General features: G+C 35.0%; 1 protein-coding gene across 1 annotated transcript in view; it reads right to left on the reverse strand.

The window, feature by feature from the left end:
* Positions 1-17,321, reverse strand: part of LOC127709610 (uncharacterized) — a 46,835-nt gene that overhangs the window by 25,734 nt on the left and 3,780 nt on the right. The window contains exons 5-11 of the mRNA XM_052215212.1: positions 16,925-17,067; positions 10,218-10,359; positions 7,525-7,776; positions 5,053-5,095; positions 2,963-3,114; positions 2,130-2,218; positions 893-938 (exon numbers count right to left, since the gene is read on the reverse strand). Coding sequence (XP_052071172.1) covers positions 893-938; positions 2,130-2,218; positions 2,963-3,114; positions 5,053-5,095; positions 7,525-7,776; positions 10,218-10,359; positions 16,925-17,067 — 867 coding nt within the window. The remainder of the gene's footprint in view (positions 1-892; positions 939-2,129; positions 2,219-2,962; positions 3,115-5,052; positions 5,096-7,524; positions 7,777-10,217; positions 10,360-16,924; positions 17,068-17,321) is intronic.

Here is a 17,321-nt window from a genome sequence, read left to right on the forward strand (position 1 = left end):
TCATAGTTTTCATCTAGCCCATGAAATAATTCCCAAGTTTGAGACCATCTTTTTGGCTGCTCTTATTTTCCCAATATATACACACTTTTCTGATGGAAAAGTTATTACTTTAAAACATGTTCTAATTGTAAAGTTTATCAATGAAACAGCTGGTACCAATGGTTAATTAGAGGAGAGAAAGCCAAAGTTTAAAAGTAAAATATGACAGGATATCAATACATTTTGTAGAGTTGTCTCTCATTATTACTCAATTTGCAATTAAATAGTTAGCTAAATTAACACAGCTTTAACATATTAAATCTTTCTATTAAGGTTTATATTGGAAAAGTCAACATCTGGTATTTAATAAACATATTTAAAATAAATGGAGAATGTGTCTATGGGCCACAGATCCCACCCCCCCACCCCCCCCCCCCCCCCCCCCCCCCCCCCCCCCCTTGTAAATATGCATGAGTAAACTTCCACCTACAGATGTGGTTTAGACCGTTTTGTGATTATGCGCATAAGTTTCATAACATTTGGTTGAAGCAAACTAAAGTTAGAGAACGGAAACGAAAATTTCAGCAATTTTTATGTTTATAAAGGGGCATAACTCATGAACCGTAAAAGTGACGCCACCCAATTTCCAACTTGATCTGTGTTTTGTGGTAATAAGAATTGTGTATAAGTTTTATAACATTTGGTTGAGGCAAACTAAAGTAAGAGAACGGAAACCAATTTCGGGACGGACAAGAATAACACTTAATGCCCCCTCTGCTACGGCGGGGGCATAAAATTATATATATACCTCCTGATCCCACTTATTGCAATAATGAATAGAATAAAATGAACTTATTCACTGTGATGTACAACATAAAACATATGCTGCTACATACTACTAACTATAAAATACCTTTTGGTCCTTCTTGAACATTACATTGTCCAGTTTTAAAGTGTTTCTGAAAAATAAAAAGAATTTGCATTAATATCTGAAAAGGATTTTCCATATGGACATGAGACAATATATCTATGAAATATCTGGATATATAAAATGTTTCTATAGAACACCTTGTCCCATTTGCACTATCACATTTACATGTTCAGTTAATCCAAAAATCTAACAACTTCATGGAAGACGAGCTACCTTTACAAAAGCTTTAACCTCATACAGGACATATGAACAGATGTACACACAGACCAGAATACATAGTGCCCCACTACTGTAGTAGGCAGGTCATAAAAACTATTGCTTCCTGATTTCCCAAACAAAACTGACAGGAAATATTCATGTCCTTGAGTTGGGCTACTGTTTTTTTCTTGCTTCTTTAGATGTTTTTATTCACAGTGAACTGTATAACATTTAATGAAAACTGCTGGGATAAGTCCATACCTGCCAACCCTCCCGTTTTGAGTCTCCCGCGCAAATGACGAAATTCAGGAAATCTCCCGTTTGCCGGTCTTCTCCCGCGCGGGAGTATATAATCTCCCGCATTCGGATATTTTAACCCAGAATGACCTGTATGTGTATTTCTCTGGATCTTTCATTATTTTCAATAGCAATAAACAAACAATCGGCTATCATTTGAAAACTTTGGTCAGTAGTTTTTATGTAAGATTTATAAGTAATCGAAAATCCATTTCTGCTATGTCAACACCAACAAGATAGATGTCTTTGTCTGGACCAAGCGGCAGTGTAAAAAAGAAGAAACATAACTGCAAATTTCAAGCAGATTGGATGAAAGATTTTCACCTTTTATGACCAAGTTCTCTCGGCAATGAATCTTCATTTTGCAAATTATGTTCAATCAACTTTTCGGTTGCTTCTGGACGTTTAAAAGCATGCTTAGTGTGAGACTCACAACAAAATCAAAATATGAAATGTTATGAGTATTTTCCTGACTCAGAGGTATTGAAAAAGGCACAAAAACTTGTATAAATTTAAACAATGAATTTAAGAAATAAAGTATATTTATTAACTCTCATTGGTTTGTAGATGAATAAGTGTACAGGTCAAATATTTAGCTTGAAAATGTCGTTCGAGCAAAATCTCCCTCATTGAAAGTTTCAGAGGTTGGCAGGTATGTAAGGCTGATTTAAAATATCTGGTTTTCATTACCATGCTTCTGATATGTATTTATAACTACACTTACATCAAGTCCAAGATACTTCAGAACCATATCAAAAACATCCTCAGTCATTTTACCTCCAATAGCTTGCACTAATGCAAGGATTGAGTCTCCTGTAAAATTACAGATGAAAATGTAAAATTATTACTACTTGTTCAAAATATTTTACCTGTAAAACATATGCATGTAAACTGTGCAGTATATGATTACCTGGGACCATTTTTAACAAACACTCTAGAAAAAAATATTGGGATTTTTAAAATAAGCAAACATTAAGATAAAATGCATCTTACTAAAAATTGTTTTGGAATTGCTAATGCTAAAATACATCTTATGTTATTGCAAGCTCAGATGTATTTTAGTTGACCTTAGACTGATTTGACTACTTTTTTATGTCCTTTTTGGTCATTTAGCTCTTCAACTGTTTTGGTTTTTATACATCCTTGGCTTTCAAATATTCGGCTTTGATTTCAAGTATCTATAAGCTATATTTGGACTGTCTAATGATTATTTGATTACTTACTCATCTATCTGAGAGGGATTGTCTAACTTTGACCCTTGTTTTTCCTGTTTAGTGAATCATTTTTAGTGTTTGATTGCTTTAGCTATCATTAATTAAAGATCGAGTATACAAGATATATAAAATATAAACCTTTATATCTAATTTCTATTCATGTGCTCCTGATTAAAGTTTCTTCAAGACAAAGTTATGTCTTTGTCATTATTTTTTGAGTAAAATCATTCAATAAGAAAATCAAATCATAAACCAATTACAAAGAAAAATCAAGAATCATATAATAAGAACAGCTTTCTACTAGTTTCACTTTTAGTAATAACAAATTGAAGTTTTTACTTACCTGAGAATGTGAAATTTTCATTACAAATAGGAATTGGTATTTCATGGTCCTCTAAAAACATCTGATCTATCACACAGTCACCTTTAAAACATATTCTCAAACCAAAATCTAGTTTGAATACTTTCTTGTATGTATCTTTATCAACGGAAAGTCTACAAAAGAAATTAAGATCATTTAGTGAGGAGTAACAGACAAGTAACTGGAAATGTTGAGGTTTTAAGGTTTATGTGGACCCTTTGGCTAGAATGGCAGCATTTTCATCTCAAAATTTACTCTTGAGTACAGACAAACCTGAGTATCTGGAAAAATTTTAAGGCATAGCATGCTCTAGATAAATAAAATTCAAATACATTTTAAGTTTTAGTAAATCAAAAACTTAACTGGATTTTGCAGTGCACTTTTTTTCATTCCTTCAAAAGGTGCCAAAATAAACAAAGTTGGGAAAGAGGTTTGAGAACTTCCCACAGGTAATAATTGAAGTGAACTGTATTGATTGACATGGACAATAGAGGGACAATAATTAGTGATTTAAACTGTGTACCTGAGTGGACCATATCAAGTGAAACTCAACTGTTAGTTGATTTTATCTCTTTCTGTAGGGATGAAAAAAGTGCACAGCAAAATCAAGACGAGTGTTAAATTTTCTAAAACATGAAATGCATTTAAATTTTATTTATCTACGGCATGCTATGTCTTAAAACTTTTCTAGATGCACAGGTTAGTCTGTACTCAGAGTAAATTTTAAGGTAAAAACGCAGCCATTTTAGCCAAAGGGTCCACATGAACCTTAAGAGAATGCAAATGTTTAAATCAGCCATAAACATTAATTGAATATCTGCTGCAGGTTAACCACTTATAAAATGGACTTCCCATTAATCGCCCCTCCCAAGTTTGTATCAAATTTGAAATGTACAAAATTTAGTTTCAGAAAAGATGAAAATGTGATTTCCATAGGGTGTCATGGGAACTGATTGCCAACAATACCACCATGTTTGTACCAAATCAATAATAATTGAGAATCATTTGTAGAGGGTCTTCCAATCACCAATACTCTTAACTAGAAAAACATTTTGCCATGCAGTTTCTAAAGAAAAGACATTTGCTCACATCACCAGGTAAGCTAAAAATATCAAATCAATAAGTTTATAACAAATACTTAAAATAGAAGATTGCCTGATTATATCCAATAGGACAATTTTAATGGATTATTTTAGGCACTAATATTCTTAATTGATATGACTTCTTTAGTAAATCTGAATGTATCCACGTACACACACACACACACACAAGGACAAGTATGCATGTGTAAGGTTCAGCAACAACCAAGGAAAAATCTAAAGATTGATCTTTATGGAGAAAAAACTAGAGGCTCTCAAGAGCCTGTGTCGCTCACCTGTATTTACTGATGCTTTGGAAATCATGTAAAATAAGGTTAAAATCATAATTAATAGTATTAGATATTAGATATTATAATGATATCTAAGATAATAACAAAAAACTAAAATTTCTGTAAAATTACTAACTCAGGGGCAGCAACCCAACAACGGGTTGTTGGATTCATCTGAAAATTTCAGGGCAGATAAACCTAAATCTGATGAACATTTTTGCCACCTGCCAGATTTGCTCTAAATGCTTTAGTTTCAGAGATATAAACCAAAAACTGCATTTTACCCCTATGTTCTATTTTTAACCAAGTCGGCCATGATGGTTAGAAGGCGGAGTCTTCGGACAAATTTTTTAAACTAGATACCCTAATAATGATTATGGCCAAGTATGGTTAAATTTGTCACAGTAGTTTCAGAGAAGAAGATTTTTGTAAAAGATTACAAAAATTTACGAAAAATTGTTAAAAATTGACTATAAAGGGCAATAACTCCTAAAGGGGTCGACTGACAATTTTGGTCATGGGACTTATTTGTAGATCTTACTTTGCTGAACATTATTGCTGTTTACAGTTTATCTCTATCTATAATAATATTCAAGATAATAACCAAAAACTGCAAAATTTCCTTAAAATTACCAATTCAGGGGCAGGTGAGCTAAAAATGAATATTAAAAATGAAACAGAGGTTATGTAAAATAAGACTTACAGTACTTGAAAATCCTTTGTTACTGTTAGTTTCTCTATCTGACCTAGAAAGAACAGATAAAAATATTGCTATATTGATACAACTAGAAATAACCATGTATAGGAAAACATTTTTTACCAAAAATTTTACTTCCAACATCACTGCTGTCAATATTGTCACCTCTTTCAATTCTAAGCAAGAATTTCACTTCCTTGTTCAATGTACTTAGGACATTCACCAGTTCTCATCTTCCATTTATAAGTGAAGTAGTTACATGTTCCAAGTTATTTTCCAATACAAAAAACTTGACTGGTTAGCTTTAGTAAGCATGTCACTAAAAAGAATTTGCTCTAACAAAAGTTTTATTACCATACCCCTTGTCAGTGACAGAAGACTAGTAATAAGCCTGGTTTGCAAAAAAAAGGATAAAATATGGAGGTGTGGTATGATTGCAATGAGACAACTATCAACCATAGAACATAGGAAAAGTATGTAAACAACTACAGGTCACCGTACCACTACAGGTCACCATACCATAATGGACACCTACAGGTCACCCTACCACTACAGGTCACCATACCATAATGGGCAACTACAGGTCACCGTACCACTACAGGTCACCATACCATAATGCGCAACTACAGGTCACCGTACCACTACAGGTCACCATACCATAATGGGCAACTACAGGTCACCGTACCACTACAGGTCACCATACCATAATGGGCAACTACAGGTCACCGTACCACTACAGGTCACCATACCATAATGGGCAACTACAGGTCACCGTACCACTACAGGTCACCATACCATAATGGGCATCTACAGGTCACCGTACCACTACAGGTCACCATACCATAATGGGCAACTACAGGTCACCGTACCACTACAGGTCACCATACCATAATGGGCAACTACAGGTCACCGTACCACTACAGGTCACCATACCATAATGGGCAACTACAGGTCACCGTACCACTACAGGTCACCGTACCATAATGGACAACTACAGGTCACCGTACCATAATAAACAACTACAGGTCACCGTACCATTATGGACAACTACAGGTCACCGTACCATTATGGACAACTACAGGTCACCGTACCATTATGGACAACTACAGGTCACCGTACCATAATGGACAACTACAGGTCACCGTACCATAATAGACAACTACAGGTCACCGTACCATAATGGACAACTACAGGTCACTGTACCATAATGGACAACTACAGGTCACCGTAACATAATGGACAACTACAGGTCAACGTACCATAATGGACAACTACAGGTCACCGTACCATAATGGACAACTACTGGACAACTACAGGTCACCGTACCATAATGGACAACTACAGGTCACCGTACCATAATGGACAACTACAGATCACCGTAACATAATGGACAACTACAGGTCACCATACCATAATGGACAACTACAGGTCACCGTTCCATAATGGACAACTACATGTCACCATACCATAATGGACAACTACAGGTCACCATACCATAATGGACAACTACAGGTCACCGTAACATAATGGACAACTACAGGTCACCATACCATAATGGACAACTACAGGTCACCGTACCATTATGGACAACTACAGGTCACTGTACCATAATGGACAACTACAGGTACAACTACAGGTCACCGTACCATAATGGACAACTACAGGTCACCGTACCATAATGGACAACTACAGGTCACCGTACCATTATGGACAACTACAGGTCACCGTACCATAATGGACAACTACAGGTCACCGTAACATAATGGACAACTACAGGTCACCGCACCATTATGGACAACTACAGGTTACCGTACCATAATGAACAACTACAGGTCACCGTACCATAATGGACAACTACAGGTCTCCGTACCATAATGGACAACTACAGGTCACCGTACCATAATGGACAACTACAGGTCACCATACCATAATGGACAACTTCAGGTCTCCGTACCATAATGGACAACTACAGGTCACCGTACCATAATGGACAACTACAGGTCACCATACCATAATGGACAACTTCAGGTCACCGAACTATTATGTATGGATAATTTTTTATATAATTTGTTCAATCAGAACCAATTATTGTCTCTAGTTTTGTTTTGAACCAAAATGAAAGAAACAAAATGAAGAGAGTTTTATTATTTCCATACATCATTTCAATTTGTAAAATTGGTATTGTTGTTTTAGAGAAAAAGATGGAACAGTGAAAAGTTTATGGACGCCAAGTATTAAATGGCTGTATTTCAAATGGTATTTAAGGACAGGAGAGCTAAGAAGGCAGTTCCCCTTATGTTTATTCCAGGTTAAATACAGCGCTAAATCAAACTTTTTTCTAGAGGGTTTTCAACAAATGTTTTTGTGTTTTTTAATATATGTGTGTATACTGAGATGTTAGTCACCTAATTTTAAACAGTGAAGTTTAACAGTGATAAAATTATGGAACATATCTTAAAATTCATAAATTGTACTTACCCCAGTTGTAGCTGATGAGAATTACTGATTTAGTCTCTGACTCAATTCCATAATTAATCAAAAACTTGCAGAAGTCTAGCTCAAGGAAAGCATTGAAGGATTTGGAATAATCAAAGCTACCAATAGTAAAAGAGATGTCGACACAGACATCCAAACGTAGACAGTCATTAGATATTGAGTAGTACAGATGATCTTTCAACCAGGGATTGGTAATTTCTGGTAAATACAAGGTAGTGCCAAGTGTTTCACATCCTGAAAAAAGATTGAAGTCTTATCTAGTATTTTAAGAAACATTTCTATTGTCTTACAAAGCTATATTGTACTTGTAAACTATGGAAACTTGTGAAAAAGATTTATCATGTAGCTAGTAAAAGGTTGTTAGAATACAGAAAGTGTCTTCAAATAAAAGCAATGTTATAATCCAATTCCAATTGACTTTCTGTGGTATGAGAATAGTTGGTGAAATTTGTGCAAAAGCTCCAATTGTGACATTTGAAATTCAAAAGTGGTAAAATTACAGTTACAGTCCTACAATTGTTGACATAAAAGATCATTTAAGATCAATTCAAGGGAAGCTGCTGGTTGATTGACAAACTCTTTCATATTATATATTATTATTATATTATTGAATTATTCTTTATAGGGAGTAGAGCTATAATTTTAACTAAAAATAAGTATGAACTTGAGGTACTGTGAGCAAAATGATACCCCCATCCCCTGTAAAGTCAGTGATTTACTATGATAATCCAAAAACAAAATAAGAGGTGAACAATGGCATTATTTGGTAAAGATTTTGAGAAAGTTTCATCAAATCATGATTAGGGGTTTAGGAGAAGTGGATACAAATGTGTACTATACGACGAAGCCCATGTCTCCCAAAAATCATTCAGATGAAGAAATGAAATAGGAGGTGCAACAGAAAATTCATGTGAGTAAGATTCTGAGAAAGTGCACAAATGTCTGTCAAGCAGTTTAGGAGCAGTTGCAGTTACAAAAATAGGACAGGACAAAAAAATGAAAGAAAGAACAGATGGACAGAAGGATGAACTCCCCCATCACTATATACTGCCTGCTTTAGAAAGGGAGAGAGGTATAATATATTTAGCCAGTCTATGTGTACACAAATGGGATCTTAGTTGCCCAATAACCATATATGTATGTTCATTTAAGAAATAATTCATGGAAGCCATAGATTTGTTGGAATTTACACATATGGCCTGGGCCGTGATATTCGAATTTTATCCTGAGCGTAAGCGAGGGATAAAATTAACCAATATCACGGCCCAGGCCATGTGTAAATTTATGACGAATCTATGGCTTCCATGAATTATTTCGATTCTAATAGGACAAATACTGTCATTAAAAAACTGAAGCGAGGGTGGGTATGCAGTGTGTGTGGCTGTTCTTTTTTACCCACTGTTAGATAAATGTAAAAAAATCCAATAAATCTGTAGCTGGCATGAATAATTTCTTAAATAACCGCTAGAAAAAATGTGATTGATTCTTTTAATTCTCTAACCCAACATTTGCCATTTTTAATTTACATTTTTGTCTCGTAAGCTACCGTCAAATTCACTGTTGACATTTTGTAACCAAGGAGCCGCCATGTTGACTTGCTGAAATCAGTAAATGTGCGAATAATGCAATAGAAAAGAAAAAGAGTAACACCTACCACAAAATTTTATTTTTAATGCAATATTATCCGAGTTTAGAAGGTAAACGCAATGGAAAACCCTTCAGCTTTGTCGTTTTCATTCGTATGACGTCATGTTTTGAAATGACGTTAATGCGCCAAAACCATTCATAGAATTTCGCGGAATTTTAATTTATTTTGATTTTGTACATTTTTCCGATCTCTAATGCATTGGTTCTTTTTGTTATGCCTCAGAATAAGAATAAAGGTTCTGTAGGGTTTTTTTTTATTGTAATTTTTAACACACCGAAATCGACATAGCATTTGCACATAGGTTACGATACATGTGGATTTACGTGGGAGGTATATTTTAACAGCCATTATTATGTACATCTCGGAGTCTGCGCTAAGTATAGATATATCGAGAATTTTTATCACGGTGTTGTTTACAAAGCGAAAGAAGCACATCATATTAGAATTAGTAACATTTATTATATCTACATACAAGTAAAACATTTTCACACAAGTGCACCTGGTACCTGGGTGTCTGGCTTTTCCAAGGTTCTCATGTAACAGAAAGTAAATCTTAGATTGGATGGTAAGAATATTTTTCTGTACACTGCACCTGATTTATAGTTTCTATCTTAAAAGGATTTATTAAAGCATACTTAAGTTATCAATAAATGTGCCCAGACATACAGAGAGACACCTGTTTACTATTATATATGTATACAAGGATATGAGATGGCAATCTGCAGACACAAAAAAAAAAACAAAAGACATCTTTGTCCTTGAGAGGAATTCAAAAGATGTAATGAAAGAAAATTTGATATTGATTTTAGAATCAATGCAACGCTTTACAAATAAAACAGACACAGCACATAAAAAACAGTTTAAAAAGTCAAATAATTTCACTATAAATCAAGACTTCATGAAAACCTGGGCGTCAAATTTTCTTCCACAAGCAGGACAGGATCCACAATTCTACACACTATAGTCTTATCTATTGTTGGGAGTTTTATTCTATATACAAGCTCTCGTTCCTATGCATTATACTCACTTCTATCATTGCTTTGCAATCTGGATATAAGATCTCCATTAGAACCAGTTGTACTCAGTCCTCTATTCTCCAACTCCTTTTTAAGTTGAGATAATTTCATTTTGTCTGGTCTCACACATGGTCCAGTGCTTTGTAAGAAACCCTGAAACATATTCCACACATTTCAATATAACATTTCCCTCATATAGTACATATAAATAAGAAGATGTGGTATGAGTGCCAATGAGACAACTCTCCATCCAAGTCACAATATGTAAAAAGTAAATAATTATAGGTCAAAGTACGGCCTTCAACACGGAGCCTTGGCTCACACCGAACAGCAAGCTTTAAAGAGCCCCAAAACAGTTTATTTCAGTAATAATTATGTCACTACAACCTACATTTTATACTTAGTACACTTAAGTAAAATTTGGATTAAGCTCATTTCTTAGAAATCTTTGATATATAAATACAACCCTCTTAGATGACAATACACATCTCAGTAAAATTTATTTGGGTCACCCTTAACTTAATTTTTGTGAAATGGATTCATTTTGTTGGCACAAAAAAATTTCATCACACTTTTGACATAATTATATAGAGAAAAATGAAGTATGGAGGTAAAACTTTTATACCCAATGGTCCTTATAAAGGGAAAGGGCTTATAAAGACCTGCTAGTATAGCTAATTTCTGTTGAATTTTTGGTAGGATTCTTTTCCTTTGTGCTCAGGGCATTTTATGGCATAAAAATTGAAGTAATGAAAATTCAGCTGATATATGCCTAATAATTAATATATATGTGCAAAGTTACAAGTCTAAAATCCCTCAAATATGAATATACACAGAGATTTTACAGTGGAATAACAGCATAAATTTAATTTTTTTACAAAAAATAAAATAACCTCAACCTTAAAATAGACATGAATATAAATCTTAAATTTTAAAACTCAACTTTTCACAAATGAGGTCATTATCCCTCCCTATCCATTATGCTGTCTTTTGATCGCAAAATCTCAGTGAATATTCATAAAATATGAATGACCTTTTGGTTTAAACTTTGCACATACTTAATAGTTATCATTACACAAATTCACCAATTTTAAAAGACTTCAATATTTCAAAAATGGCCGGAAATGCACCTCCTCTTTTCAAATATGGTGAGTAACTATGCAAACAAACTATAAGGAAAGGAGTAGGTTCAGTAAGGGCTCTGTTCTGCCTCAGAGTCTATTGCTTCACATTACAAGATGACCAGATATGTAAGAAAGTGAAAAAGAACTATTTTTAATAAGCTTTTCTAATGAAGCATTCACATTTACACTCCAAACCGTCCAAATATAAAACCGTCCAAATATAGAGTATTTAGTGAAAGTGGACAAAATCGTCTTGATTTCAACATTTAGGCCTGAGAAACATAGGGTGCAAGGTTCCACAAACTAAATATTCAAGTCAGATAGATAATTCTTTATGACAAACAAATTATTTAAACATCTTTTTAGTGGACAAATGCAATATATGTTCAGGTCCTAAATACCCATTGAAATTTAAGTTTTCTTAGATTTTTAGCAGAAAATCAAAATTTACACTTTTTGTGAAGTAATGAAAAAAACACTTATAAAGTTTGAACTAAAGAGAGATTGTTTAAATAGTTATAAGATTGTTTCTCAAAAATTGTTATAGAGTTGTTGGCTATCACAGATGTTTCTAAAAAAAAGAAATAGAGATGAAAAAATAAGCAATTTACTTGATTCTGTGAAATATGCACACATGATGATGTAATACTGATGTTAAATAGATATAGGAAGATGTGGTATGAGTGCCAATGAGACAACTCTCCATCCAAGTTGCAATTTATAAAAGTAAACCATTATAGGTCAAGGTACGGCCTTCAACACGGAGCATTGGCTCACACCGAACAGCAAGCTATAAAGGGCCCCAAAAAATTACTAGTGTAAAACCATTCAAATGGAAAAACCAACGGTCTAATCTATATAAAAAAGGAGAAACGAGAAACACGTATGAACTACATAAACAGACGACAACTACTGTAATCAGATTCCTGACTTAGGACAGGTGCAAACATTTGCAGCGGGATTAAACGTTTCAATGGTACCAAACCTTCTCCCTTTTCCGAAACAGCATTGTAAATGTGGACTTAATCACTTATATTATAAGCAAATTTGGTTCTGCTACTTGTGTATAACTGAAACAATTTAGTTCAATGTATAATTTATCAACAGAACATGCATGTTATCATATCGTTTGCTCATACAGCTCATGCCAAGAAAGGAAATATTTTAAATTAAAAGACCATAGTTGTTTGAATGAGGCTATTTTCATTATTTTCTAAGAACAATACAGCAGTGTAAAAAAGAGAAAAAAATAGATAACACTTTTATTTAAGAAACAGACTTTAGTCATCACACAAAATCTAAAATTAACAAGAAATGATTGTAACAGGATGAAGTTACGAAGTCTCCCAAATGAAGCTCCCATAATTCGTCATTCCCATGGTCGCCTGACATTGGGCAAAGTCCAGTACAAATTGGTTTGGTCCAGTAAAGTGATATGCATTAGTGACGCCTAGGTACTGACCCTGTATGTCATTCAAATCTTTATGAAATGATGAACAGGAATATATGGTTTAGGGGTGGGGATCTCCACCATTTACAAGATATTAGAACATTGGGGGTGGGGGGAACCCCTTGAGACTGACCCTATATATCATTCAAATCTTTTTGACCTGACAATCAGGAATATGTATGGTTTAGTGATGGGGATCTCGACCATTTACAAGATATTAGAACATTTGGGGTGGGGGAACCCCTGGGGACTGACCCTATATATTATTAAAATCTTTGGAACATGACGAACAGGAATATATATAGTTTAGGGGTGAGGATCTCGACCGTTTACAAGATATTATAACATTGGGGGTGGGGGAACCCTTGGAGACCTCTCCTATATATCATTCAAATCTTCATGACATGACAAACAGGAATATAAATGGTTTAGGGGTGGGGATCTCAACCATTAACAAGATAATTGAACATATTCAAATGACAGGGGGTGGGGATGACCCTTTGGTTCTTACCATGTATATCATTTAAATCGTCTTGGCATGACAAACCAGAATATATATGGTTTAGGGGTGGGGATCTTGACCACTTACAAGATATTAGAACTTTCTCAAATGGCAGGGGGTGGTTGTTAACCCTTGGGAATAACCTTTTATTTCATTTAATGTGCTTTATCATTTAGAACATTTTCAATTATAAAGATTGTGTCTATCCCTAACTGTTTTCAAGTTATAATCATTTGAAAATAAAAAGAAATAAAATCCCATAGAGTTCTATAGTAAACCCCTCCTTCCTTTTTGCCCCTCAAAGTACCCCTTTATAAACCCCATTGCACAAACAAAACCCTGATTGCACCACTAGACATGTTAGTCTAACATATTGTGAAACCCTAAGTTCTGACAAGCGGTTTTGGAGAACGGATGCGGACAAGTTCAAATTTAAAAGCGGCAGAAGAAGAAGAGGAAGAAGAAGAAAAAAAGAAGAATAACTAGATTTGTAATTGCTAGCAATAACAAATGGCAACCTCGCCAAAGTTTCATCCAGTTGGGTCTTATAATAAAAGATTTAGAATTTTGAAATTTTTTCGCATTTTAGCAGTTTCCATGGCAACGGCAGTCATCTTGTTGATTCCATACCCCGATTGCAAATCTGCACATGCTGGTTAACATTATGGTATAGTTCCATTACAATTGCTTCATACAATTCCAAGATATAAGCTGGACAAAAATAGTGGAAGAAAAAAAATAATAAAAAAAAAAAGAAACGTAGAATAACAATATGTAACCCCATCTACGTTGAGGGTGCCATAACAAAAATAATAAGAACTGAGCAAAAACAATAAGTCTTCCCAAACTTCGTTTGGGTGATTTAATAAAATAATATCACATTCAATGTTATCTCATTGAAAGGAAACAATGAAAACTAGATGTGTCGGAACGACACGAATGGCCCCGTCTCAAAAAGTTGAAAAATATGCAATTTCAACAACACATGTGGACACAAACATGCATGGATAGTATCCAGCTCTCAAGACCAATACTGGTTTGATGAAAAATTTCCTTGATCAATGAGTAGTTAAATTCAAACTATCAGCAAACAGGAAGTGGATGTACTGAAGATGTGTTGAAACGACATGAAAATCAGCATATTGGAACGAAACATAAACTTGATCTGTAACTCATCATGGTAGACTCACATATAAAAAATCAGTGCAAAATCTGAAGGCGTGTAGAAAAAAAGTCTGTATAACTGTGATTTTCAACAATTTATCAAAGTCCAAAGCCAGTAATTTCGGCAAAATTTAGCAGGGCAGAACGAAACTTAAACTTGATCTGTAACTCATCATGGTTAACTCACTTACCAAAAATCAGCCCATTATCTGAAGGTGTTAAGAAAAAAAGTTCGTATAACTGTGATTTTCAACAATTTATCAAAGTCCAAAGCCCATAATTTCGGCAAAAATAAGCAGAGCAGAACGAAACTTAAACTTGATCTGTAACTCATCATGGTTAACTCACATACCAAAAATCAGCCCAATATCTGAAGGTGTTTAGAAACTAAAGGCTCTCAAGAGCCTGTGTCGCTCTCCTGATTCTTGTTTGGTTTTGGAAATCATGTAAAAATAGATTAAAATCATAACAGATACCCTAATAATGAGTGAGGCCAAATTTGGTTTAATATTGGTCCTGTAATTTTATAAAAAATCCTGGTGGCCATCTTGAACAGTAAATCGGCAACAAAGTAGCAACACTTAATCAGCACCTCATAAGAAACATTTATGCCATGTTTTGGTTTCATTCCATTCAGTGCACCTCTAGAAGAAGCATTTGTATGTATTTCCCATAGGGTCTTATGTTAAAGGAAGTCCCCCCATTGGTGGCCATCATGGATGAAGGATCAGCTTCAAAGTAACAAAACTTAGTCAGCACCTCATAAGGAACATTCATGCCATGTTTGGTTTCAATCCATTCAGTATGTGGTTCTCTAAAAGAAGACATTTGTATGTATTGTCCATAGGGTCCTTTGTTAAACATTGTCCCCATTTGGCAGCCATCATGGATGAAGGATCAGCTTCAAAGTAACAACACTTGGTCAGCACCTCAAAAGGAACATGCATGCCATGTTTGGTTTCATTCCATTCAATGGTTCTCTAAAAGAAAACATTTGTACGTATTTCTCATAGGGTCCTATGTTAAACTAAGTCCTCCTCTGGCGGCCATCTTAGATTATGGATCGGCTTCATAGTAAAACACTTGGTCAGCACCTCATAAGGAACATTCATGCCATGTTTGGTTTCATTGCATTCAGTGGTTCTCTAAAAGAAGACGTTTGTATGTATTTCCCGTAGGGTCCCATGTTAAACTAAGTCCCCCGCTGGCGGCCATCTTGGATTATGGATCGGCTTCAAAGTAACAACACTCCGTCAGCACCTCATAAGGAACATTCATGCCATGTTTGGATTCATTCCATTCAGTGGTTCTCTAAAAGAAGACATTTGTATGTATTTCTCATAGGGTCCCATGTTAAACTAAGTCCCCTGCAGGCGGCCATCTTGGATTATGGATCGGCTTCAAAGTAACAACACTCGGTCAGCACCTCATAAGAAACATTCATGACATGTTTGGTTTCATTCCATTCAGTGGTTCTTTAAAAGAAGACATTTGTATGTATTTCCCATAGGGTCCAATGTTAAACTAAGTCCCCTGCTGGCGGCCATCTTGGATTATGGATCAGCTTCATAGTAACAACACTTGGTCAGCACCTCATAAGGAACATTCATGTCATGTTTGGTTTCATTCCATTTAGTGGTTCTCTAAAAGAAGACATTTGTATGTATTTCCCATAGGGTCCCATGTTAAACTAAGTCCCCCGCTGGCGGCCATTTTGGATTATGGATCGGCTTCAAAGTAACAACACTCGGTCAGCACCTCATAAGGAACATTCATACCATGTTTGGTTTCATTCCATTTAGTGGTTCTCTAAAAGAAGACATTTGTATGTATTTCCCATAGGGTCCTATGTTAAACTAAGTCCCCCACTGGCGGCCATCTTGGATTATGGATCGGCTTCAAAGTAACAACACTTGGTCAGCACCTCATAAGGAACATTCATGCCATGTTTGGTTTCATTCCATTCAGTGGTTCTCTAAAAGAAGACATTTGTATGTATTTCCCATAGGGTCCTATGTTAAACTAAGTCCCCCGCTGGCGGCCATCTTGGATGATGGATCCGCTACAAAGTAACAACACTTGGTCAGCACTGCATAAGGAACATTCATGCCATGTTTGGTTTCAAATCATTCAGTGGTTCTCTAGAAGAAGTTCAAAATGTAAAAAGTTAACGCCGACGACGGACGACGCCGGACGACGAAGGACGACTGACGCCAAGTGATGAGAAAAGCTCAATTGGCCCTTCGGGCCAGGTGAGCTAAAAAAGTCTGTATAATGGTTTGTTGCAGAATGGCGGAATGACAGAATGACGGACAAGGGTAAAACTATATGCCCCGGACAACTTTGTTGCAGGGCCATAAAAAGTTAGAAATAAGATAAGTGTACCTTTTTCTTTAGCAACTTCCACTATCTTCCTTGAATATTACAGATTATCAGGTTAAGACAATCCTCAATCTATATTTATATATTATAGCATACCTCTGGTAGACCAAGTGCCTTAAATAATTCCTCTTGTAATTTTCCTACAGCATCCAGTAACTTGTTCTTTGCTGCCTTTTCAATTTTAGATTTTATGGCATCTAGATCAAAATAGTCTTTGTATTCAAAGTTCAAAACCCACTCTGAAATATATATATGAACCGCAATGAGCACTAAGAGTTTATGATATTTATTCTTCAACTTGGAACTGTAAATGTGATTTCTTAATTTAAATTCTTAATCTAAAGAACTGATTATAAAACTAAGAATATAATGTACTTATACTAAATAAAATTTAATCAACATTGCTTATGAATTCAAATAATATGGTTAAAATACTATATTTAACAAAGAATCTTTTCCAGCAGTGTATTCTTTCCTTTTGGTAAAAATACAC

This window comes from Mytilus californianus, unplaced genomic scaffold (genome assembly GCF_021869535.1).
Source record: "Mytilus californianus isolate M0D057914Y unplaced genomic scaffold, xbMytCali1.0.p SCAF_7, whole genome shotgun sequence".
NCBI classification, from domain to species: Eukaryota; Metazoa; Mollusca; class Bivalvia; order Mytilida; family Mytilidae; genus Mytilus; species Mytilus californianus.